Source organism: Nycticebus coucang, chromosome 12 (genome assembly GCF_027406575.1).
Source record: "Nycticebus coucang isolate mNycCou1 chromosome 12, mNycCou1.pri, whole genome shotgun sequence".
In the NCBI taxonomy this organism is placed as follows: domain Eukaryota; kingdom Metazoa; phylum Chordata; class Mammalia; order Primates; family Lorisidae; genus Nycticebus; species Nycticebus coucang.
The window spans coordinates 63,900,436-63,924,023 of record NC_069791.1 but is presented as its reverse complement, the minus strand read 5'-3'; the positions used below and the strand labels follow the sequence as shown (position 1 = coordinate 63,924,023).

The following is a 23,588-nucleotide window of genomic DNA, read 5'->3' as shown; positions in this document are numbered from 1 at the left end:
ACTTCTAGTGTGAGGAATTCCCCTGTCAATCTCAAAACAACTCATTTGTTCAAGACCACAAACCAACTGAGGGGCAATTCAGGCTTTTTCCTTCCCATTCTTGTTCTCTTCCATAGCTAATCCTTCTCTGGGAAAACTCTCTTCCTCTTACTTTGTCACCTGAAAATGCGGGCACTGCCATGTTAACTCTGAACTTGGGTTTTCAGCAAACTCCAGACTGATATGAAGACCACCAACTTGGAAGAGATGAGGATCGCTATGGAGACATACTACGAAGAGGTGTGTGTTCCCCTCAGCTACAGTGGGTGAAGGCAGGATGGAACATGAGGGGACAGCCTGCCTTTGGCCAGGGTGATAGGCTGAGGCCAGGCAGTGGCCTGGGGCTGCGCTCTTGGGAGCCTGTTCTCTTTCAGCTTGGCTTGAAAATAAATCAGAAACTTAGCTTTTACTTCCTACTGTGGGGTAGTAATCAGGAATCTGATTACAATTTTTTCAAAGGAAGGTTTTCTTTATGCTTGTTCTGTGTTTTTAATGTATTTTAATTTGATATTTACAGATCCATCGTCTCCAGACTCTCTTGGCAAGTTGTGACACTACAGGAAAGAAGTACGATGATCTGTTTGGGAGCCATATTTCATGTGTGGTCTTCATATTACGGAAACTACTCTAAGAGCAGTGTAGTCATCATGGGGAAATGGCACAGCCTGCCCTAACTTTTCAGTAGTGCCAGTACCTACACCTGTTTTGTTAATGGTTAGAGTTGATATGTTTCCATTTGGGGTGTTTACAGATGTTCCCTTATAATCAGCACTTGTTGACAGCTACCATGTGTTTAGTGGTCCATGTATTAATTGTATATTCTATATCACATCTTCCAGCTTAGAATTAGAAAATGCAGGTTTTTTAAGCCTATTTACCTTATTAGGAAGACATTTAATACAAGTACAAGTTTATTTTGTGACTTAAAGTTTTCCCAAATAGGGCAGCGCCTGTGGCTCAGTCAGTAAGGCGCCGGCCCCATATACCGAGGGTGGCGGGTTCAAACCCGGCCCCAGCCAAACTGCAACCAAAAAATAGCCGGGTGTTGTGGCAGGTGCCTGTATGTAGTCCCAGCTACTTGGGAGGCTGAGGCAAGAGAATTGCTTAAGCCCAGGAGTTGGAGGTTGCTGTGAGCTGTGTGAGGCCACGGCACTCTACCGAGGGCTATAAAGTGAAACTCTGTCTCTACAAAAAAAAAAAAAAAGTTTTCCCAAGTAAGTTTATTAGGAGAGACATCAAGGTTCCCCTTATTTTGTAGATTTCCCATATTCCTTTCCCAAAATAATACTAGGCTTTCAACAAATTCTGGAAGGGCTATCCCTTATCATAGATTAGTCATGTCACTGCAGTAAAACTACTAACATTTATGGAGTGTTTACACTGTGCCAGGCTTGGTTTTCTCTATTTTTCTTTGCCCCTAATAGTTTAAAACAGTGGTTAGAAAACTTTTTCTGTAAAGGGCCAGATAATAAATATCGATTCTCATTATTCCCAGTAGTTATAGTCTATAAAGTTTTCATGAACACTGAATTAGTGAATACTAAACCAGTGCTCCTAGGGAAAATACAGGATTCAGTTCCTTTGAGCCTCTGGTCACAATGTTTTATCAAGTGATCAATATATAACCTGTTTTGTTTGTGTTTCTGTTTATAGACACCCTGTTTATCATATACTATGGATTTCTTCACATTGAACTCAAGGCAGCTGTATAACTCACACCTTATCAAAGCTTGGCTAACACATGTATTTTTTTTGTAAGGCACGTCACAGCTTTCCAGAGCTTAGAAATACTAGATAGCACTCAGCACTACAGTTCTGGGCCATAGTAAACAGTAAAAATCACCAACAAAAAGCCAAAAATATAAAAGACATGGTACTAAGTAGACCGCAAAAAGGATACTTGTTCACAATGTGAACATCGCCTCATTCAACCTCGGCTGGGACGTTAGAGTCAACAATTCAGGTTTTTTCCATCACTCTATTGCATGTGTGAATTCCCATGAACTCCCCATGATTATTGATACTGGGTTTACAGATCAATTTTAGCCAGTAAGCAAATTTGGAAATATGGACTCTACAAATCATGAGGATTAACCATATTTTAGACTTCGCGAAATAAGAGGCAAAATCAAAGCTATTATACAGCTGCTTAATGTAAAAGAGAGAAAATAGGTTTCTACAAAATTATTAGTGATGGCATTTAAAATATAATACTAGGTCACGCCTATAAACCTAGCACTCTGGGGGGCCAAGGCAGGAGGATCCCTTGAGCTTAGGCATTCAAGACCAGTGTGAACAAAAGCGAGACTCTGTCTCTACTAAAAATAGAAAAATTAGCTAGGCTGAGGCTAGAGGCTGAGACAGGATTGCTAGAGCCCAGGAGTTTGAGGTTGCTGTGAACTAGGCTGAGACCACAACACTCCAACCTGGGTGACAGAATAAGATTTGTGTCTCATAAATAGATTTAAAAAATAGAATACTAGTCAGTGAACACAATATATTTTGTTATACAGATTTACTAACTATAAAAATGGAATTCTGTCTTAAGGGCTAACATTTTGCTTGTTTGAGATTCGAGATTATTGTTCCCTATTTGATTGCAAACACTCACCTGCAGAAACCACTCTGATCTCACAGACCAAGCAGAGACAAATTTCAGTTTGCCTTGTCGAAAACACTTTATTAAACCAGTTTAGAAATTCAAACCTTAGACCCTTGATTTGGTTATTCCTAGGCCTCCGGGGGAAAAGAAGATGAGTGCAAAAAGGCAGAAGAAAGTGAATAGTGCTCTCCTGAACTTGTCTCGGAGTGTTCAGGAGCTTACGGAGGAAAACCAGAGCCTGAAGGAAGACCTGGATCGCGTGCTGAGTAACTCTCCCACTGTCTCCAAAGTAAAAGGTATCTTCAAGAGCCACTGAAGGAGGGAGGCACAAGGAGAGAGGTCACATCTCTTGTTCTGGAGGGAAGATGTAGGTGGCTGCCACAGGGAGTCGACCCACAGCAGACCCTGGCCTGACACATGCTATGTGATTAGCCCTTCTTCCCTTTAGCCAGGAGGATTTTACTGCCTATGTTGTGAATATAGATGTGTACCGTTAGGCAGCACTTATTCCCAAATGTACCAAGCACCTCCTTTGTGCCAAGCAGTGTTCCAGGCCCTAGAATTAGAGTACTGAAGGAAGGCATGCAGACATCCCTCGTGGAGATGATGTGGTGAGGGAAGAGTTACTGAGACGAACCCATATCAGGTGGTAAAGTGTGTCGTGGAGAAAGATGGAGTAGGGGAAGGAGACAGCAGGATTGGGGCTCTGGGGGCAGTGGTGTGCAGCTGCAGAAAAGGTCATCAGGAAGGTCCAACCAACACAGTAAGTACTGAGTGTGGCCAGCCATGCAGGCAGCAGGGGGCAGCGCTCCAGGCTGGGAGCAGGAGTGCAGAGGCCCTGGGTGCTAAGAGAAACTTGGTGATGGAGACAGGTGGAGTATAGCAGCCTGAAGGCCGGGCGAGGCAGGTTCCATGGGAGTGTCATGCAGAGGGCCTAGGTGGCTTCCCTGCTTCCCAAGGACCCTGGCTTCTATGCTGGGACTATGTGCAGAGGGGAATGTTGGCAGGCAGAGGGCTCTGCCTATGCTGTAGTGAGGGGTCTGCTGGCCTGGACCAAAGTGGTGGCAGGAGTGGTGAGAGGGGTCAAGTTCTGAATGCACTTTGAAGGTGTGGCTTACAGGAAACGCAGAAACCTAGAAAGAGAAGGAAGGGTTCGGGCTCCAGGGGTTTTGTCTGAGCAACTGAATGGACAGAGCTGTCATTTCCAGAGATGGGGAGGACAGAGGAGCAGGTTTGGAGAAGGGGAACATGATGAGGTCTAAGTGGTGGGGTGTAGGCCAGGTGTAGATGTGTTTGGGTCCTGGGTAGAGGCCTGGGCTGGGCACTGAGCATGCAGCTCGCAGTGTGTGGGTGAACCGAGTGGGGCTACCTAACAGGTACCTGTGAGGGGAGGAGTGAGCCCAGGTGGTAAAGGGTGGAGGTGAACCCACACAGCAGAGGGAGAAGGAGCATCAGTGAGGTGCCAGGAGAGCCAGGCGTGTGGCAGCCTAGATGTAAGGGAGTTAGGCAGCCAGCCTGTTAGTACGTGAGGACTGAGAGCTGAGCTTTGGATTTGGCAAAGTGAAGATATTGGTGACCTTGATAAGACCTACCTTAATCCTACTGGGGCAGAATCAGGAAAGAATGTCACTCTAAGACACTTGGAGACCTTTAATATTAATAACTCTTTGCAGCAAAGGGTACAGAGGAAGCCCCTTGGAGGGCAAGAGTCTGCCTGGTGGGACTTGTGGCTTTGCTCTAAAGCTGCTTAGCTAGTGGACAGGAAGCGTCAGACCTTCTCTGAGAAGGGTGGTCTGGGCTAATGTGCCCATCAAATGGTCCTTCTGAAATGTGTCATTTCCAGCAGGTTACACAGAATGGAGCAAGCCCAGGCTGCTGAGGCGTATTTCAGAGCTGGAAAAGGTGGGTGGCATCTCACTGGCACCCCACTGTTCAGGGCCAGCTTGTCCTGTGCAGTAGAGCATAGACTAACAGAGTCAGATAGGTCACACTGAACGCGTAAACCACAGCTGTGCGCCAGGCAGTATAACATGAAGACAGCAAAGTGGACTTCCCCAGGTCCACTGCCAAGACCCAAAGGTGTATCTCACGTCCCTCATCTAGATAAGACCCAAAGATGTATTTCACATCCCTCATCTTCCAGACAATAGCAGAGCCACGCACTTGCGGCACACATCTTTGGGCTTTTGTGTATGACCTCACTCAGGTGGATGCATGTGACCATGAAGCCTTCAGCAGCCCAGCCTGGCACATGCGTGTTGTGGCCTTTTCACTGCCAATCACTCCCTAGCCTGTTCTGCTCACTACTTATCTGATATGTGGATTTGCAAAATACTGTTTGTTATACTTTGCCAACCAGAAAATTGGGGAAATTAACCTTCCCCCCCCCCAGGTGAATTTGCAGCTAGGATGATCAGTCTGATTCTGTTGGGATGGGCATGTCGACAGCTTTCCATTTTAAACATGAAGGTAGAGGGCTCTGCTGCTAGGCTAAGCGGAGGACATAGAGGAGAAAATGTTTTTAAAGAACAGTTTTATAGATTCACTAAGTAGAAAACTTAAGATTTTATAAACAGTGGGTGTTTTAAAAATAAACTTTACTGAACAAAAAAATAAATAAACTTTACTAGAAAACTTAAAAACCCAGAGGTGGCTCAGAGTCCAGTGGGGAATTGTATCAGCCAAGACCTCTGGGTGGGAGGGAGATACTGGGGGCTCAGGTCACTTTGCTGCAAAACTGGAATAGCATTTGAACTTGTTATAAAGGCTGAAAGTTCCTGTCATTCTAGACAATAACAGAGTTAGTGAGCACAAAGAAAAGTCGCCCCTGAAATCCTCTTGTGCCCTCCTCTCTCCCTTCACCAGCGCTGCCCTTGCTTCCGTAAGGGTCGGCACTGTCCTCCTCCTGACTGAAGAGCTGTGCCGGGCAGCTGCTCTCCCAGTAGATTTGTGCCCAGTGGGCATCTCCCAAGCACCTGGGTCACCCAGCTAAGCTGTTCCTGTGCCCCCATGGGAGACAAGCTTCTCTTTGGCTCGTTGTCTCTTTTCTGCCTGTGTCCCTTCAGTAGCTCGGCTGGTAGAATGTGGACTCCAGCTATTGTCTCTTCTGGATTTCATAAATGGAGAGTCAAAATGAGAAATAAAACTGACTCTAACTAGTGCCTGTGTTGCCTCCAGAAAATCAGTTCAATGGAGAGCTTGAAGTCACATCCCTCAGACCCAGCCAAGTCAAGTCCACTGGCTCATTCTGCATCGAGCTCCACAGTGAACAGACAGCTACGAGGAGACCGGGACTGTCGGGAAGAGCAGGAGCATCTCCGGGGCACCCTGAGAAGCCTGAAGGGAGAGCGGGATGCCCTGCAGGCACAGCTGCTAGAGAGAGGGTAGGTGCTTCTGGGCTGGCTGGCAGCACACTCGTTGCGAAGGTTCCTGCTCCCTGTGTAAGCTGTTGCTAGGGTTAGACTTATGTGAGTGTGGGGAGATGCTCAGTTCATGATGGGTACTACGTGAATATTTTTTTTACGTGAATATTTTTATATGATTCTAAAACTTCTTATATTTCAGGTGTGAAATAAAGGCAGCTTTAGAGATAAAAAGAAGACACTGACCAGATGATGTCATCGTAGTGTGGCAGGGAGCACTACTTAAATCTCTACACTGAATTCCAAAGGGAACTTCAAATTGTTTAGCAGAGAGGCATTTACTTTCATTGATTTGTGCAGTCAATTAGATCTTATGCAGAGTGGTTTTAACATTCAGTAGTAAGTTTATGACATATGCTCTGTGTAAAATAAAACATACATGCTGTAAAATATTCAGTGTGACCCTAGGAGTTGAAAAGGCCAAACTTCACTGTGTGTTTTTTGGTTTCATGATCTGTGGCCCACTTGAAACTTGTCCTGGCTCCCACCTCCTTCCTGCTGCTGTGGCTTTTCTAGTTGGAGCTATGTCTCTAATCCCAGATGATTGATATGAGGCTTCTCTCTCTATTTTGCCAAAACGAGAGCCATCTGCTACTCAGACTGGTCTGTGAAGCCCGTTGCCTCAGTGTCACCTGCCAGTTGGTTAGAAATGTAGGCTCTTGGGCTGTGGCCGAGACCGTCTGAGTCCTGCACTGCCTCTGGTGAGAGCCCCAAGTGGTTTGTTGCATTAGGTCTGAGCAGGAGTCTACCAGAGCTTTCAGTCTAAGATCTGCTGCCTTCTGTTCACGGCAGAGGGCAGATGCCACCACACTCCTGTGTCTCACTTCCGATCAAAGTCTCATGGTGCATGTGACGTGCACCAGGAGGTTCTTTGTAAAAATTGGTATCTTATGACAGGATTTTAAAATTAAGCTAGTCACACTGAAAGGTAATTACTATAAGAATTATCTATTAAGCTATCAAGTGGCACAACAATAGCTACCATTTTTTTGAGCCCTTACTGTGTACGGGCACTCTGCTGAACACTCAGGTTTTACCTAATTTAACGTGGAGATTGATGAGGACCTTGAAAAGTTGGATCTGAGGTTCAGACAGAGATCTTCTCTAACGTGAGTTTGTGGCCACCTTGCCATGCTTGGAACTCAATCTGGTAAGGCTCAGCCAGGTGTCTGGGTAGCCTGCCCTCCCTTCCTGCTTGGAGTGGGCAACACACGTGTGGCAGCCCTGAGTTGTGTGCTGAGTTGTGTGACGGCTGGATTGGTGTCACCCACTCAGACTGTGGGGCCTGAGAGGGCAGGACCTCGTCTGGTTTTACTCCCATTAGTCCCCTGACAGTCACTGGCATATAGTAGGTGCTCAGTCCACTGTGGTCAACACCCTTGGGACTATTCCTGGCTCTGTGTAATTAGAAATAAGGGCTGTTCTTGATCCTTCTGCCCTGTCATCCACCATACTAAGGAGGGAAGTTGAGCAATATCGTTTTCCTGAACTGTCTTTCTGCTCTGTAATGACTTCTTGCTTTAGTGACACTGATGTGTCTCTGGTTCTGTGTGCTTAGGTTGGAGGTGAAGCAGCTGCTACAGATAAAGGCTGACCTGGAAAAGGAGCTGGAAAACATGAGGGAATGGGAAAAGGAGAGACGAAAACAAGAGGAGGCTTTAAAGTAAGTGACCTGAGGTCAAGTTTTAAAGAGAATCTCATGTTCCAGACTCCTTGCTTCTATGTGCTGCCCTCCCCCGCCCCCAACCTACTTTCAGCATCTCTTGCAGAGTGATTTTTATGAAGGTCACACTCCTCTTCCTACAATCTTGGAGCAGTTTTCTGTGACCTTCAGAGTAAAAACCCAAAGTCTGGAAAAAGGCTCCTCACGATTAGGCCCACGTGTGCCTTTTTAGCATATGGCCAACCCTTCAGTGCATCCATCCCCAGTCCCGTTAGCCCCCATGTCATCTCTGAACAGCTCTGACTTCACACCTCTGTGCTGGGCCCTGGTCAAGACAGCCAAATTATCTCTTCAGGAAGAGGTAATTTTGTGTGCCCCTCCACAGTAGCATCATTCACAGAGCCAGAAGGTAAGAACCATCCCAGTGTCCATTGCTGATGAGTGGATAAACAAGCAGGTTGGCCCACACAAGGAATAAATAGGAAGGATGCACTGACACACACTGCAATGTGGATGAATCTCGTAAACCTGCTCTGTGGAAAAAAGCCACATAATACACATAATGTATGATTTCATTTATATGAAAAGTCGAGAACAGGCAAATCCATAGAGACAGAAAGTAAAGTGGTTTTCTCCTCCTAGGTCCTGGGGAGGGGAAAGGGGAAGTGACTACTAACAGGTATGAGGTTGTTTTGTGTGGTGATAGAATGTTCTAGAATTAGGCCAGACTCGGTGGCTCACACCTGTCATCTTAGCACTTTGGGAGACCAAGATAAGAGAACTGCTTCAGGTCAGGAATTCAAGACAAGTCTGAGCAAGATTGAGACCCCCATCTCTACAAAAAATTTAAAAAATTAGTTTGGCATAGTGGTGTATACACTTGTAGTCCCAGATACTCAGAAGACTGAGTCAGGAGCATCTCCTAAGTCCAGGAGTTTTAGGTTACAATGAACTATGAGAATGCCACTGCACTCTAGCTGGGGCAACAGAGGGAGACCCTGTCTCAAGAAAAAAAAGAAAAAAATGTTCTAGAATTAGATAATACTGAAAACCACTGAACTGGGCTGAGTAACAGCTTCCTTGCAACTGGGTACAGTGAGTCTGGGGAGACAAGACTCCAAGCATCTCTGGCTGGTGGGATCTGCCCATAAACATCCCTTTGAGGACACAGGGAGTCAGTGTGAGACTTCTGGACCCCATGAGGAGGACAAAAACAGTGAAAAACTGGCAAGTGGTTGTGTGTGTTCATTTGGTCTAATCCCGCCAGCAGCTGTAAGTGCAGCAGCAGTGAGATTGCAAATTGGAAAGGCCTTACCTGTGAGCTGTTTTGGTTTTTTTGGACTTGGTACTCAGTTGAAGTACCTTGGGACAACTTGGGCAAGAGTGCAGAGGACTTTAAGCATTGTCTAGGGCCCCAGACTGAGCGGACAGGGCTAATAGTGTTCAGCTGTGGACCCTCTGCAGCCATTGTGGGAGAACTGTCCCGTCAAGCTCCGCCCTCAGGGTCGCAGAGCAAGGATCAAGCAGGAGCAAGTAATCTAGTGACTGAGCAGCCTAAAGGTGGGGACTGAGACGCCTTACAGCCTTAGCCCTCCGGAGCATAGGGTGAGACCGGTTTTGGCACACTGGGTAAGTGGATAGCCACTTCAGAAGTGATCCCAGCAACAAGCACTTTTCTGGGAAAGCTTCTGCTTAGCCAAGTTTAGTAGTTTAAAGTGCCTTTTAAGAGGGCTGAGGAGAGATTTAGGATCTCCACCTGTGGGGTTTGAAAAATCAGCAGAGGCCTCCAGTCTCCATTTGGTACTGGCATATCAGCATTGTGATTAACATCTCATACCCCAGAAAATCACCTGTTCCCCAGACAATATTCAGCAAGTTTATAATATTGCTTTGTTTTGGGGGGTTTTTTTGTTCTGTTTTGTTTTGTTTTTTAATTTCAACATTTTCCCTATAGATTTTTCTTTTCTTTTCTTCATTTTTCTTGTTTAAATATAATTTCCCATTGTTTCCTTTTTCAATAATTAGGACTTCATTTTTGCTAGTGTTTCTACCCCTATTATTTGATTTTCACCCCAATTTTATCCTGTAAAGTTTTCTGTTTGCTTGTTCTTGATTTATAGCATTTTTTTGTCTTTCTTCTCTAGTTGGTGGATGTGGGGTACTATGTCTGAATAGGCTAGCAAACAGCTGCTGACCTCAAGGGAACCACCTAACCCAGTACCCCCAGAGGTTGGGGGTTTTTAAGGTTAGGTCAAAGTACCCTACTGTACACCTATATTGCTCTGTCTCCCTCTTCCTGTGCCTCTCTTCTTTTTGTCAATATTCCCTTTTACCTACCCCCTCTCCTTTCTCTTTCTTCTTTTCTTTTCTTTCGTTCTTCTTCTTCTTTTTTTTTTCTTTCTTTTTTCCCTTCTTGCTCTTCAGCCTTCTCATCCTTCTGGTCCTGTACCAAAAGGACTCATCGAAACCCTGGTCCAGAGGCACAGCAACTTAAAGAGCAAGAGGAAGTGAAAGGAAAATTAGGCAAGGAAACAGATAAAAGACATCACTCATGAGGAAGAATCAGCAGAAAACTCCTGGCAACATGAAAAACCAGTCCAGAGCAAACCCCCCAAGGGACCATGAGGTATCTACTGCAGAGAATTCCACCTATAAAGAAATGTTAGAAATGACAGAAAGGGAATTTAGAATATAAATGATGAAAACAATGAAGGAAATGATGGAAACAATGAAGGAAACTGCTGATAAAGTGGAAAATAACCAAAGGAAATCCAAAAACAGAATCAATGAATCAGATGAACAATATGAAGAATATAGAAAGGATATAGCAGAGCTGAAGGAACTGAAGCAGTCAATTAGGGAACTTAAAGATGCAATAGAAAGTATCAACAACAGATTAGACCATGCAGAAGAAAGAATCTCAGGGGTAGAGGACAAAGCTCTTGAGATAACTCAGATAGTTAAAGAGGCAGAAAAGAAGAGAGAGAAAGCAAAACGTTCACTGACAGAATTATGCGACTTTATGAAGCGTTCAAATATACGAGTGATAGGTATCCCAGAAGGGGAAGAAGAATGCCCCAGGGGAATGGAAGTCATACTAGAACATATTATAAATGAAAATTTCCTAAATATCACCAAAGATTCTGACACACTCCTTTCAGAGGGCTATCAGACCCAGGTTGCCTCAACTCTAACCGAGCTTCTCCAAGACACATTTTGATGAACCTGTCCAAAGTCAAGCAAAAGAAAAGATTCTTCAAGCTGCCAGGAGTAAGCGCCAGTTGACCTACAGGGGCAAATACATCAGGGTGACTGCAGACTTCTCTAATGAAATTTTCCAAGCAAGAAGACAGTGGTCATCTACCTTTAATCTACTTAAAGAGAACAATTCCCAGCCCAGAATTCTATATCCTGCTAAGGTAAGCTTTAAAATTGATGGAGAAATCAAATCATTTACTGATATGCAAACATTGAGGAAATTCGCCACAACAAGACCAGCTTTACGGGAAACACTTCAACCTATTCTACACACTGACCACCACAGTGGATCAACAGCAAAGTAAGAACTCAGCAATTAAACGACAGAACCTAACTTCCACACTGATGCAAAAGGTAAAACTAACCAACGGACTCTCACAAAATAAGATGAATGGAGCACTACACATTTATCAATTATCTCAATAATTGATAAATGGGGCTTGAATTCCCCACTGAAGAGGCATAGATTGGCGGAATGGATTAAAAAACACAAGCCATCCATTCTAGTTTCACAAGACAAATTAAAACTCTGAGTTAAGGGTTGGAAGACAATTTTTCAGGCAGATGGAATTCAGTAGAAAAGAGGAGTTGTATTTTCAGATACATGTGGATTTAAAGCAACTAAAGTCAAAAAAGACAAAGATGGTCACTTTATATTGGTCAAGGGAAAAATACAACAAGAAGACATTTCAATTCTAAATATTTATGCACCCAATTTAAATGCTCCCAGATTCTTGAAACAGACCCTACTCAGTCTGAGCAATATGATATCCTATAATACCATAATAACAGGGGGATTTAACACTCCTCCTACAGAGCTGGACAGATCCTCTAAACAGAAATTAAACAAAGATATAAGAGATTTAAATGAGACTCTAGAACAACTGTCCTTGAGAGATGCATATAGAAGACTACATCCCAAAGATAAAGAATATACATTCTTCCCATCGCCCCATGGAACATTCTCCAAAATTGATCATATCCTAGGCCACAAAACAAACCTCAACAGAATCAAAATAATTGAAATTTTACCTTGTATCTTCTCAGACCACAAGGCACTAAAGGTGGAACTCAACTCCAACAAAAATGTTCAATCCCACACAAAGGCATGGAAATTAAACAACCTTCTGTTGAATGACAGTTGGGTGCAAGAAATAAAACAGCAAATCATTAACTTCCTTGAGGCATAACAACAATGACAACACAAGCTACCAAAAGCAGTTTTGAGAGGAAAATTTATCACGTTAGATGTCTACATTTGAAAAACAGAAAGAGAGCACATCAACAAACTTACAAGCCATCTTATGGAATTGGGAAAAGAAGAACAATCTTAAGCCTAAACCCAGTAGAGGAAAAGAAATATCCAAAATTAAATCAGAGATCAATGAAATTGAAAACAAAAGAATCATTCAGAAAATTAATGAAACAAGGAGTTGGTTTTTTGAAAAAATAAATAAAATAGATAAACCTTTGGCCAGAAGAACTAGAAATAGAAAAGTAAAATCTCTAGTAACCTCAATCAGAAATGATGAAGGGGAAATAACAACTGATGTCACAGATATACAAGAGATCATCTCTGAATACTACCAGCAACTCTATGCCCAGAAATTTAACAATGTGAAGAAAATGAATCAACATTTGGAATCACACCCCCTCCCTAGACTTAGCCAGGAAGAAATAGAGTTCCTGAACAGACCAATTTCAAGCACTGAGATTAAAGAAACAATAAAGAAGCTTCCAACAAAAAAAAAATGCCCTCCAGATGGCTTCACACCAGAATTCTATCAAACCCTCAAGGAAGGTTATTCCCTTTTTGGAATAATTGGAAATAATTGGAATAATTCCAATTATTCCCATATTGCAGAAATTATTCCAAAAAATTGAGGAGGAAGGAATCTTCCCCAACACATTCTATGAAGCAAACATCACCCTGATACCAAAACCTGGAAAAGACCCAACTAAAAAGGAGAATTTCAGACCAATTTCATTCATGAATATAGATGCAAAAATTCTCAACAAAATCCTAGCCAGTAGATTACATCTTATAATCAAAAAAGTCATACATCATGATCAAGTAGGTTTCATCCCAGGGATGCAAGGCTGGTTTAACATGCAAGTCCATAAACGTTATCCACCATATTAACAGAAGCAAAAATAAAGACCATATGATCCTCTCAATAGATGCAGAAAAAGCATTCGATAAAATCCAACATCCTTTTCTAATTAGAACACTGAAGAGTATAAGCATACGTGGCACATTTCTGAAACTGATTGAAACTATCTATGACAAACCCACAGCTAATATTTTACTGAATGGAGTAAAACCGAAAGCTTTTCCTCTTTGAACTAGAACCAGACAAGGTTGTCCTCTGTCACCATTACTATTCAACATAATGCTGGAAGTTCTAGCCAATACAATTAGGCAAGACAAGGAAATAAAGGGAATCCAAATGGGAGCAGAGGTCAAACTCTCCCTCTTTGCTGATGACATGATCTTATACTTAGAGAACCCCAAAGACTCAACCACAAGACTCCTAGAAGTCATCAAAAAATACAGTAATGTTTCAGGATATAAAATCAATGTCCACAAGTCAGTAGCCTTTGTGTACACCAATAACAGTCAAGATGAGAAGCTAATTAAGGACACAACTCCCTTCACCATAGTCTCAAAGAAAATGAAATACCTAGGAATATACCTAACGAAGGAGGTGAAGGACCTCTATAAAGAAAACTATGAAATCCTCAGAAAGGAAATAGCAGAGGATATTAACAAATGGAAGAACATACCATGCTCATGGATGGGAAGAATCAACATTGTTAAAATGTCTATACTTCCCAAAGCGATCTACCTATTCAATGCCATTCCTATCAAAATACCAATATCGTACTTTCAAGATTTGGAGAAAATGATTCTGCATTTTGTATGGAACCGGAAAAAACCCTGTATAGCTAAGGCAGTTCTTAGTAATAAAAATAAAGCTGGGGGCATCAGCATACCAGATTTTAGTCTGTACTACAAAGCCATAGTGGTCAAGACAGCATAGTACTGGCACAAAAACAGAGACATAGACACTTGGAATCAAATTGAAAACCAAGAAATGAAACTAACATCTTACAACCACCTAATCTTTGATAAACCAAACAAGGACATACCTTGGGGGAAAAACTCCCTATTCAATAAATGGTTTTGGGAGAACTGGATGTCTACATGTAAAAGACTGAAACTGGACCCACACCTTTCCCCACTCACAAAAATTGATTCAAGATGGATAGAGGACTTAAATTTAAGGCATGAAACAATAAAAATCCTCAAAGAAAGCATAGGAAAAACACTGGAAGATATTGGCCTGGGGGAAGACTTCATGAAGAAGACTGCCATGGCAATTGCAACAACAACAAAAATAAACAAATGGGACTTAGTTAAACTGAAAAGCTTCTGTACAGCTAAGGAAACAACCACCAAAGCAAATAGACAATCTACACAATGGGAAAGGATATTTGCATATTTTGAATCAGACAAAAGCTTGATAACTAGGATCTATAGAGAACTCAAATTAATCCACATGAAAAAAGCCAACAATCCCATATATCAATGGGCAACAGACACGAATAGAACCTTCTCTAAAGAAGACAGGCGAATGGCTAACATATGAAAAAATGCTCATCATCCCTTTTTATTTATCAAAACCACCCTGAGATACCATCCAACCCCAGCAAGAATTGCCCACATCACAAAATCTCAAAACTGCAGGTGCTGGCGTGGATGTGGAGAGAAGGGAACAGTTTTAGGGAAGGGAAGTATGGAGAAACCTCAAAGAACTCAAGCTAGACCTGCCATTTGATCCTGCAATCCCATTACTGGGCATCTACCCAGAAGGAAAAAAATGCTTTCATCATAAGGACACTTGCACTTGACTGTTTATTGCAGCTCAATTTACAATCGCCAAAATGTGGAAACAGTCTAAATGCCCACCAACCCAGGAATGGATTAACAAGCTGTGGTATCTGTACACCGTGGAATACTATTCAGCTATTAAAAAATGGAGACTTATAGTCTTTGTATTAACCTGGAAGGAAGTGGAAGACATTATTCTTAGTAAAGCATCACAAGAATGAAGAAGCATGAATCCTATGTACTTAATTTTGATATGAGGACAATTAAGGACATAGTGGGGGTGGGGGAAGGGGAGAGCAGAAAGAGAAAGAAGGAGAGATGTATGGGGAAAGGAAGAGCAGAGAGAGGGAAGGAGGGAGGGGGATGGCAGAAAGGAAGAGCAGAGAGAGGGAAGGAGGGAGGGGGATGGGGAAAGGAAGAGCAGAGAGAGGGAAGGAGGGAAGGGGATAGAGGAAAGGAAAAGCAGAGAGAGGGAAGGAGGGAGGGGGATGGGGGAAAGGAAGAGCAGAGAGAGGGAAGGAGGGAGGGAGATGGGGGAAAGGAAGAGCAGAGAGAGGGAAGGAGGGAGGGGGATGGGGGAAAGGAAGAGCAGAGAGAGGGAAGGAGGGAGGGGGATGGGGAAAGGAAGAGCAGAGAGAGGGAAGGAGGGAAAGGGATGGAGGAAAGGAAGAGCAGAGAGAGGGAAGGAGGGAGGGGGATGGGGAAAGGAAGAGCAGAGAGAGGGAAGGAGGGAGGGGGATGGGGAAAGGAAGAGCAGAGAGAGGGAAGGAGGGAGGGGGATGGGGAAAGGAAGAGCAGAGAGAGGGAAGGAGGGAGGGGGATGGGGAAAAGGAAGAGCAGAGAGAGGGAAGGAGGGAGGGTGATGGGGGAAAGGAAGAGCAGAGAGAGGGAAGGAGGGAGGGGGATGGGGAAAGGAAGAGCAGAGAGAGGGAAGGAGGGAAAGGGATGGAGGAAAGGAAGAGCAGAGAGAGGGAAGGAGGGAGGGGGATGGGGAAAGGAAGAGCAGAGAGAGGGAAAGAGGGAGGGGGATGGGGAAAGGAAGAGCAGAGAGAGGGAAGGAGGGAGGGGGATGGGGAAAAGGAATAGCAGAGAGAGGGAAGGAGGGAGGGGGATGGAAGAAAGGAAGAGCAGAGAGATGGAAGGAGGGAGGGGGATGGGGGAAAGGAAGAGCAGAGAGAGGGAAGGAGGGAGGGGGATGGGAAAGGAAGAGCAGAGAGAGGGAAGGAGGGAGGGGGATGGGGAAAGGAAGAGCAGAGAGAGGGAAGGAGGGAGGGGGATGGGGAAAAGGAATAGCAGAGAGAGGGAAGGAGGGAGGGGGATGGAAGAAAGGAAGAGCAGAGAGAGGGAAGGAGGGAGGGGGATGGGGAAAAGGAAGAGCAGAGAGAGGGAAGGAGGGAGGGGGATGGAAGAAAGGAAGAGCAGAGAGAGGGAAGGAGGGAGGGGGATGGGGAAAAGGAAGAGCAGAGAGAGGGAAGGAGGGAGGGGGATGGAAGAAAGGAAGAGCAGAGAGAGGGAAGGAGGGAGGGGGAGGGGGGAAAGGAAGAGCAGAGAGAGGGAAGGAGGGAGGGGAATGGGAAAGGAAGAGCAGAGAGAGGGAAGGAGGGAGGGGGATGGGGAAAGGAAGAGCAGAGAGGGAAGGAGGGAGGGGGAGGGGGAAAGGAAGAGCAGAGAGGGGGAAGGAGGGAGGGGGATGGGGGAAAGGAAGAGCAGAGAGAGGGAAGGAGGGAGGGGGATGGGGGAAAGGAAGAGCAGAGAGAGGGAAGGAGGGAGGAGGATGGAGGAAAGGAAGAGCAGAGAGAGGGAAGGAGGGAGAGGGTGGGACCTTGGTGTGTGCCGCACCTTTTGGGGGCAAGATACGATTGCAAGAGGGACTTTACCTAAGAAATGCAATCAGTGTAACCTGGTTTCTTGTACCCTCAATGAATCCCCAATAATAAATTTTTTTAAAAAAGCCATTGAACTGTACACTAAAATAGTATATTTTATGTTATGAATTTTATCCCATTTTTTTCAATGCATAAAAAAACTAGATTAGAAATCTGAGCAGAAGTATTTAGCACTCGGAATAATTAGTAAGACACAGACTACTAGAATGAATAAAATATTTTATTTTCAGGAGCAGTGTGACTAAATTTTGTCAGAAGGCTAGAATCAAAGTAAATCAGAAAGGGCAAGTATGCAGAAATGAATTAGTTTTACTTTGTCTTTAGTAATAAAAGTAATGTAATAAGCACATTCCTTCCATTTATATTATTTATTAAGAAACAAAACAAAACAATGGGCTTGGCTCCCATAGGTCAGTGGGTAGTGTGCTGGCCACAGGTGCTGAAGCTAGTGGGTTCAGGCCCAGCCCAGGCCTGCTAAAAACAACAATGAGAACTACAATGAAAAAATAGCCAGGTGTTGTGCTGGGCGCCTGTGGTCCCAGCTACTTGGGAGGCTGAGGCAAGAGAATCGCTTACGCCTAAGAGTTTGAGGTTGCTGTGAGCTGTGACGTCACGGACCTCTACCCAGGGCAACAACTTGAGACTCTGTCTTAAAAAGAAAAGAAACAGTGATACTTACTGGTCATTCATTTAGTGAATGTTTCTTTGAGTTTTTATAACATTTAACATTTAAGGAAGGGTGTTGGGCACTGGGGGTCCTCAACCCTTCCTTTCTGGGGCTTCCAGAGGGGGAGACACAAGAGAAACTGCTGTTCTATAGTGGGGTCTTAGGTGCAGTTGGGTCACATAGCTGAAGGCCCCAATCACTCAGGGGAATGTGCCCTCACCAGCTCTATGCAGGCTCCATCCTACCATGTGATGGCCTTCATCACACAGGGACAAGTAAAGTGTCATCTTTTCCCTTTCCACCTTAGAGAGGAAATTCAAACACTTACCAACAAGTTTCAAGAACTGCATGAAATGGAGAAAGAAGAGAAAGATGATCCCATGGAAGTTACTCATGAGGTACATTGTGGCTGTGGTTTGTTGAAATGTGGTGGGACTTTGCACTGATGAGTGATGATTCCAGTTGTTTTCACTCCCAGAGGTTTTTCTGACCATGACATTAGCAATCCAATTTCCCTTTATCATCACTGTCAATTTCCATAACTTAAGTCTTAGGTGGAGAAGTCTGGAGTTCTAGACTGTCAATGAATTGACTTCTTGTACTAACATCTACATCTTAGTTAAGCTGGTGAATGAAGATCTTCCCCAAACCTCAAATATGCACAAAGTTTAGTTATGTAGCAAGGAGTTGTCTACTGGGAAGGTAAGGAGTTGAGAAGGCCTGGGAGTGATAGGAATGAATACTTTACAAGGCCCTCCTGAGCTGACTGGATGTTCATTTTCTCCTTTAATGTAAGTTCCAGAATTCTTGCTGACAAGGCCTCAAAGGACATGTGCTCCCTAGGTAGGGTTGGGTCTTCCGATCCCTCCCTACCTGTCCCTAAGTTTCACATTCGTTTGGTGTTGAGTGACTGTTTGATGGGGACTTTGAAAACAGCTGAGAGGTAGCTCTAGGCAAACAGGACTTCCTTGCCCCTCCACTCCCCCATCTGTGTAGATTGCACACAAAGGAGCTGAAGTGGAGGCTGTGGCTATGAAGGTCCCCTGACTCTCCCCTGCCTCCCTGGAGGAGCAGAAGCCACTCTCTGGTTCTTGCTGGACCAGTGCTGCCTGCTCTTGCACTTGTGGTGGCTAGCAATGCCTCATTAATCCTTTTCTCCAGTAAATGGGTCCTTCAGATGGCAGGTGTGATCTGATACCTGTTCAAACAAAGACCAAACATAGTAATTTGGGTGTTAAAATACTGTAGCTGCAGTTTACTCCAAAAGGGGCATGTCATGCAGATATGTGGCAGATAAGAACAGTTTGCTCTGGGATGAGTCCTCCCTGAGCACACACGTGCACATTAGAAATGGGTAAGGAGCTTTACAGCAGCCTCTTTGCAGTCCCTTTTCTGTGACCCTTTTTCTGGTTGTTAAAATTTGGACTAATACCTGAGGATTCCACCAGGATGTCAGGTTTTTACCTTGACAATTCATTTTAGTTGTTAGTTTCTGTGTCAGAAAACCACTCCCTGTTCTAGTAGTAGGGGTCAGAGAGAGGTGGTCATTGGCCGCTGGGAAGGGGTGGGGTGGGGCTTCACGGAGGCCAACAGTCAGAAATGAAAACATGGGGCTTTATTTTAAATCTGGACTGGCTCTCCTCTTCTAAGGCTGGTTTACTTAGCTGGATTCTTAATTTTAAGGCTTCTTTTTAGGTACATGTGACACTATGTGTACTTTTAAAAATTAGAGAATTTGGAAAAGCTGATTAGCACATTTTTAATTATAAATTGGACAAACCACAGCACAGACGGCAAAAAAAAAAAAAAACCTTTACATGTTCACCATGTGTGCTGATTGTGGCCCACACATTATCCAGGGACCTTGGTTTTGGCAGCTCTGCTGGTTGAGTGTGAGGGGTGGGCCATGTGAGTCCATCTTGGTACCTTTGGAAAAGTATTTTTTACTCTTAGTAAAGTATATTTTTTGTACTGTTCCTGTAGGTGTGTTTCTGTGGTGGTTTTTCCAGCACTTTGGGTAATGTTTTCAGTGACACAGAATCACTGTCCCACATCCAGGAAATTAGCCACTTTCCATGTGACCATCACTTTTCATGAGACCTTGTGCTTACCTGAATATCTACATGTCTGCCCATCTGGATATTACCCCTCACAAGTGTCTTCCTGGGAACCTCATTCTTGCTCAGTGGCGATCTGTGAAAAGAACTGGGCTTGAGTTCTTCTCCAGGCTCCACATGACTCTCAAGCACTGCTAGACTCTTTCTCCCAAATGAGGTATTTGTGGGAACCATCAAGTTGCAGGGCTTACTGACATGACTTATTTCCTGATGACTCTGACCCCTGAGAGTGCTCAACAAGAAATAAATATAGGTATTTCTGCTTACATTTTAAACTTCCCCTCAAAGTCATATATCTGTTAGGAAGAATATTTCCCAAATACATCCAAATTGGAAAGAATGACTTTGTTTCTGGAGTTTATCCGGTTGTTGAATTCTGCTCTTTCTCCTTGGCCTGATTTTCTTCATGTCCTCAAGATCAAAGAAAAACAAGTTTGTCCTGTTGTGTTTTTGACACATTGAATTGAAGACAAAAAAGATCATCTTAACACTGATTTCTCTCCTGTGTTAATTGGACACAAATCCAATTAGGACAGAAAATCCCTTGTCCCTCTTGACTCTGGTGTGTTCACTGCCTCAGAAGGTCTGGCTTGGATGCTGCCAGGTCACCCCTTCTTTGAGGGTCTTACTAGGGGGTTTGCCACTTTCTTTGAGTCAACTTGTGATTTCTGTCATCCATTACCCAGGCAGAGTGGCCATGACAGCAGAAACTCCTGATAATAGTTATTTTCTTCCAGCTATTATGTCCTTACTCAGGTATTTCATTTCTCTTGACAATAAGTTTTAGGAGATTTTGCTCAGTGTCAAAATTATACTCAATGTTTTTTATTTTGGTATCTTCTTGTATGACCTGGAGATTTTGTGTCCTATAAATGACAAGAACAAATTGAGAATCCCAGTTTTCCCATTATTCTCTCAAAGAATGGGCCAGAGGACATGACCTGTACTCTCTGCAGAATTACTGGCGCACAGAAGTCCAAGGCAGCCCTGTTCACAGTAGGGAGGAACCAACAGCAAACCGAAGGGGCTGCAGACATGAGATCTGTTAATAAGCAGTGGTGTGTTGGTCACTGGCATTACTTTGACACCATTGTACAGGATTAAATGCATCTTTATTTACTTACATGAAGAGATGTTTGTGATGATTATTTGATGGAAATAATTCTCCCTGTCTAAAATAAAAGAAATATAATACATTGATCCCTTTTTATTTTAAAAAAATGTATAGTTAGAAAAACATCTGAAAGTACTTTTCTGTGTAGTGGCATTGTAAGGATCTGTTAAACCTTCTTCTAATATTGTCTGAATTTTTCATAATAAGTATATATTAGCTTTTTCCACTTAAAAACATTTCTATTTTTTAAAAAAGAAGAGTAGGATCAAGTGGGATTATTCAGTGTTCTAAATATAGGAATCAGCTCTCAGCATTCATATGTGAATGATTAACAGTAGGTTTAAATGGAGTGAGGAGATTTAGTTTTTTAACAGTTGCCTGAAGGATTTTATAAGCATATAAAAATTTAGCTGTCTGCCAAGAGTTGTTTGAATAAATGTTCCTTTATCTTCTGAGTAACTGATTTTCCCTTTTTGGATCACATAGACATAGGCCACACCTTGACAAATTATCTAACTTTAATGGAACTAAAGTCTGAAAATGTGTTACAATTAAAGGAAGGAGATGAGGCTCTTCTTAGGGTTACAAAATGGGAATGTTGGCACTAAGTAACTTAGTGACACACTAAAAAGAGCTGATAACAACTGGCTGTGTTAAAATACCCAGACTTGTCTTTGTCAGAGATGTTAACACATGCAGACATGGAAATGACTGTCCTAGAAATAGGAGGCAGAGCACACAGGGCCACAGGGAAAGGGGTGGGTGGGGATTAACTGCCTTAAATCATTTCTTTGGGCTCTGTGCTATAGGGAGGATACCTAGCTGTCCAGGACCTGGCCTTGGGTGATTGGTGCAGGGGAATTTTGGTCCTGTCATGTGAAAGTCAGATGGAGGGGGCAGTTCTGAGTGTAAGAGATGGATTTGTTGGTGCTCGAGGGCAAGTCGTTTACAGCAATTGGCCAATCCTAGGAGGGGCATTCTGTCTAGCAGCAGCAAGACCCCAGGATGTCCGAGCATAATAAAATACAGAAAATAGAATGGCTAATTCATTCTGGGTGGATTTTGTTCAAAACCTTTGGCAGGCCACTTGTGCCAGGCGTTTTGCCCGGATATGGACTTCTGGCAATTTTATGCATCTCTCTCTCTGTTGAGGGATTTCTAGAACAAAGTATCTGAGCTTGCATCTTTGATGTAAGAAAAATAGTCCAATATTTTAATTTTTATTGTATTTTATTTATTTTTTTTTTGAGACAGAACCTCAAGCTGTTGCCCTGGGTAGAGTCCTGTGGCATCACAGCTCATAGCAACCTCCAATTCCTGGGCTCGAGCAATTCTCCTGCCTCCACCTCCCAAGTAGCTGGGACTACAGGCACTTGCCACAACGCCCGGCTATTTTTTGGTTGTAGCTGGCATTGTTGTTTGGCAGCCTGGGCTAAATTCAAATCCGCCAGCTCAGGTATATGTGGTTGGTGCCTTAGCCGCTTGAGCCACAGGCACCGAGCTCAGTATTTTTATTTTTATTGAAAAAATCCTGTGGATAATAAATTTGGGCCCATAAATGTTATTTTAATGAATTAATTAAGTATTATTACCATGGTCATAGTAGTAATTCCTGCTTCTATCTTAACCAAGCTAGACATATACTGCCTTTAATCTCAGAAATCCTATTTTTATAATACAGTATTAAACTTTAAAAAGATCAAAAAAGGACCCTAGCAAAACAGATTATTCTGGCAATAATAAAGTACAACTGAGTTGTGTTACCAACTTTGAGGTACCACAGGAAATGTCACCTTCTCCCTCCCAGGAGATGGTTGCCAGGGAGTTTAATGAAAAACACATCTAAGACTGTGACTCCAGCTAGCAGCCTATCTTTACATGAACTCATCTCATCTTGCCTAATAAGCTTGGCCAGCCTTGTGCCAGGTAACATCCTGGGTCCTTCCCTGGGGTTCATCCCTCTCCCTGGCTTCATTGTCCTTTTACACTTTCCATTTCCTGCAGACCCAAGAAGAACTCCAAGCTTCTGCTCCCAGCAGCAGGCACTCTGAACAAGACTTGGATGCAAATTTGAGTGGGGGGTGGCTCCTGCCCTCCCACCCTGCTTCCATTGAAAGGAGGAGAGACGCTGCCGCCAGAACCCTGCAGGCCCAGTGGAAGGTGTACAAGCACAAGGTGAGGCCATCTGGGGAAATCTGGGTACACACAGGAGCTGCTTGTCCAGCTGCAGAAATATATTCATTCAGCCCATGTTTACCTCTGATGTACCAGGCTTCGTGCTATTTGCTGTTGACATGTAGGAACATGTAGGGAAGATGATATAAACAGCTGAAAATAATGCAGCATGAATAGTATTAGTGGCTAGGGAGAGGAGAGAGACCTGCAACCCTAGTGACAGTAACCCTGCTGGAGGGACAGGGGGTGGGCAGTTTCAGGAAGGGCCACCTTTCAGCTAGTCCTTGAAGGATGAGCAGGATTCCAATTTTTTGCCACATGGAAACAAAGCAATAGCTTGTTGTGGAAATTCTCTGTTAGCTCACCTGACCTTGTCACATAGTAGTGAGGCTGGATGGATCACACAGAGATTGACTCGGATGTAACCCCTGACCCGTGTTTGAAAACGCTCTCCTGTCAGTCCTGAGCGTAGAATTGGAGAGCTTAGGGGTACTCAGGTTGATTGCTGAAAACAACAGTGGAAAATATAAATTGCCAATAGTTATCCCCTTTTCTGGGGTACTCTGGAAGGAGGCAGCTTGTAGGAATGGTTATTTTCAGTAGGACTATGGAAAATCTGCCTCAGTAGACTGCTTCTGTGAATAACGGGGCAGAAAGACCCCCATCTGAGCTACATGCATATACCCCAAGCTCGGGCACTTGAGGGGCTGTTCATCTGCACTGAGTTCTTTGGTACTTAGACACAGGGGT

General features: G+C 43.7%; 1 protein-coding gene across 17 annotated transcripts in view; it reads left to right on the top strand.

Annotated features, from left to right (window-relative positions):
* Nucleotides 1–23,588, top strand: part of IQCE (IQ motif containing E) — an 80,867-nt gene that overhangs the window by 31,267 nt on the left and 26,012 nt on the right. For 16 of the 17 annotated variants that reach the window (XM_053555744.1, XM_053555743.1, XM_053555746.1 and 13 more), the window contains 8 exons: nucleotides 207–279; nucleotides 557–606; nucleotides 2,774–2,937; nucleotides 4,485–4,543; nucleotides 5,819–6,024; nucleotides 7,622–7,726; nucleotides 17,740–17,830; nucleotides 22,668–22,838. In XM_053555744.1, coding sequence (XP_053411719.1) covers nucleotides 207–279; nucleotides 557–606; nucleotides 2,774–2,937; nucleotides 4,485–4,543; nucleotides 5,819–6,024; nucleotides 7,622–7,726; nucleotides 17,740–17,830; nucleotides 22,668–22,838 — 919 coding nt within the window. The remainder of the gene's footprint in view (nucleotides 1–206; nucleotides 280–556; nucleotides 607–2,773; nucleotides 2,938–4,484; nucleotides 4,544–5,818; nucleotides 6,025–7,621; nucleotides 7,727–17,739; nucleotides 17,831–22,667; nucleotides 22,839–23,588) is intronic. The other variant, XM_053555741.1, reaches the window with a different exon arrangement.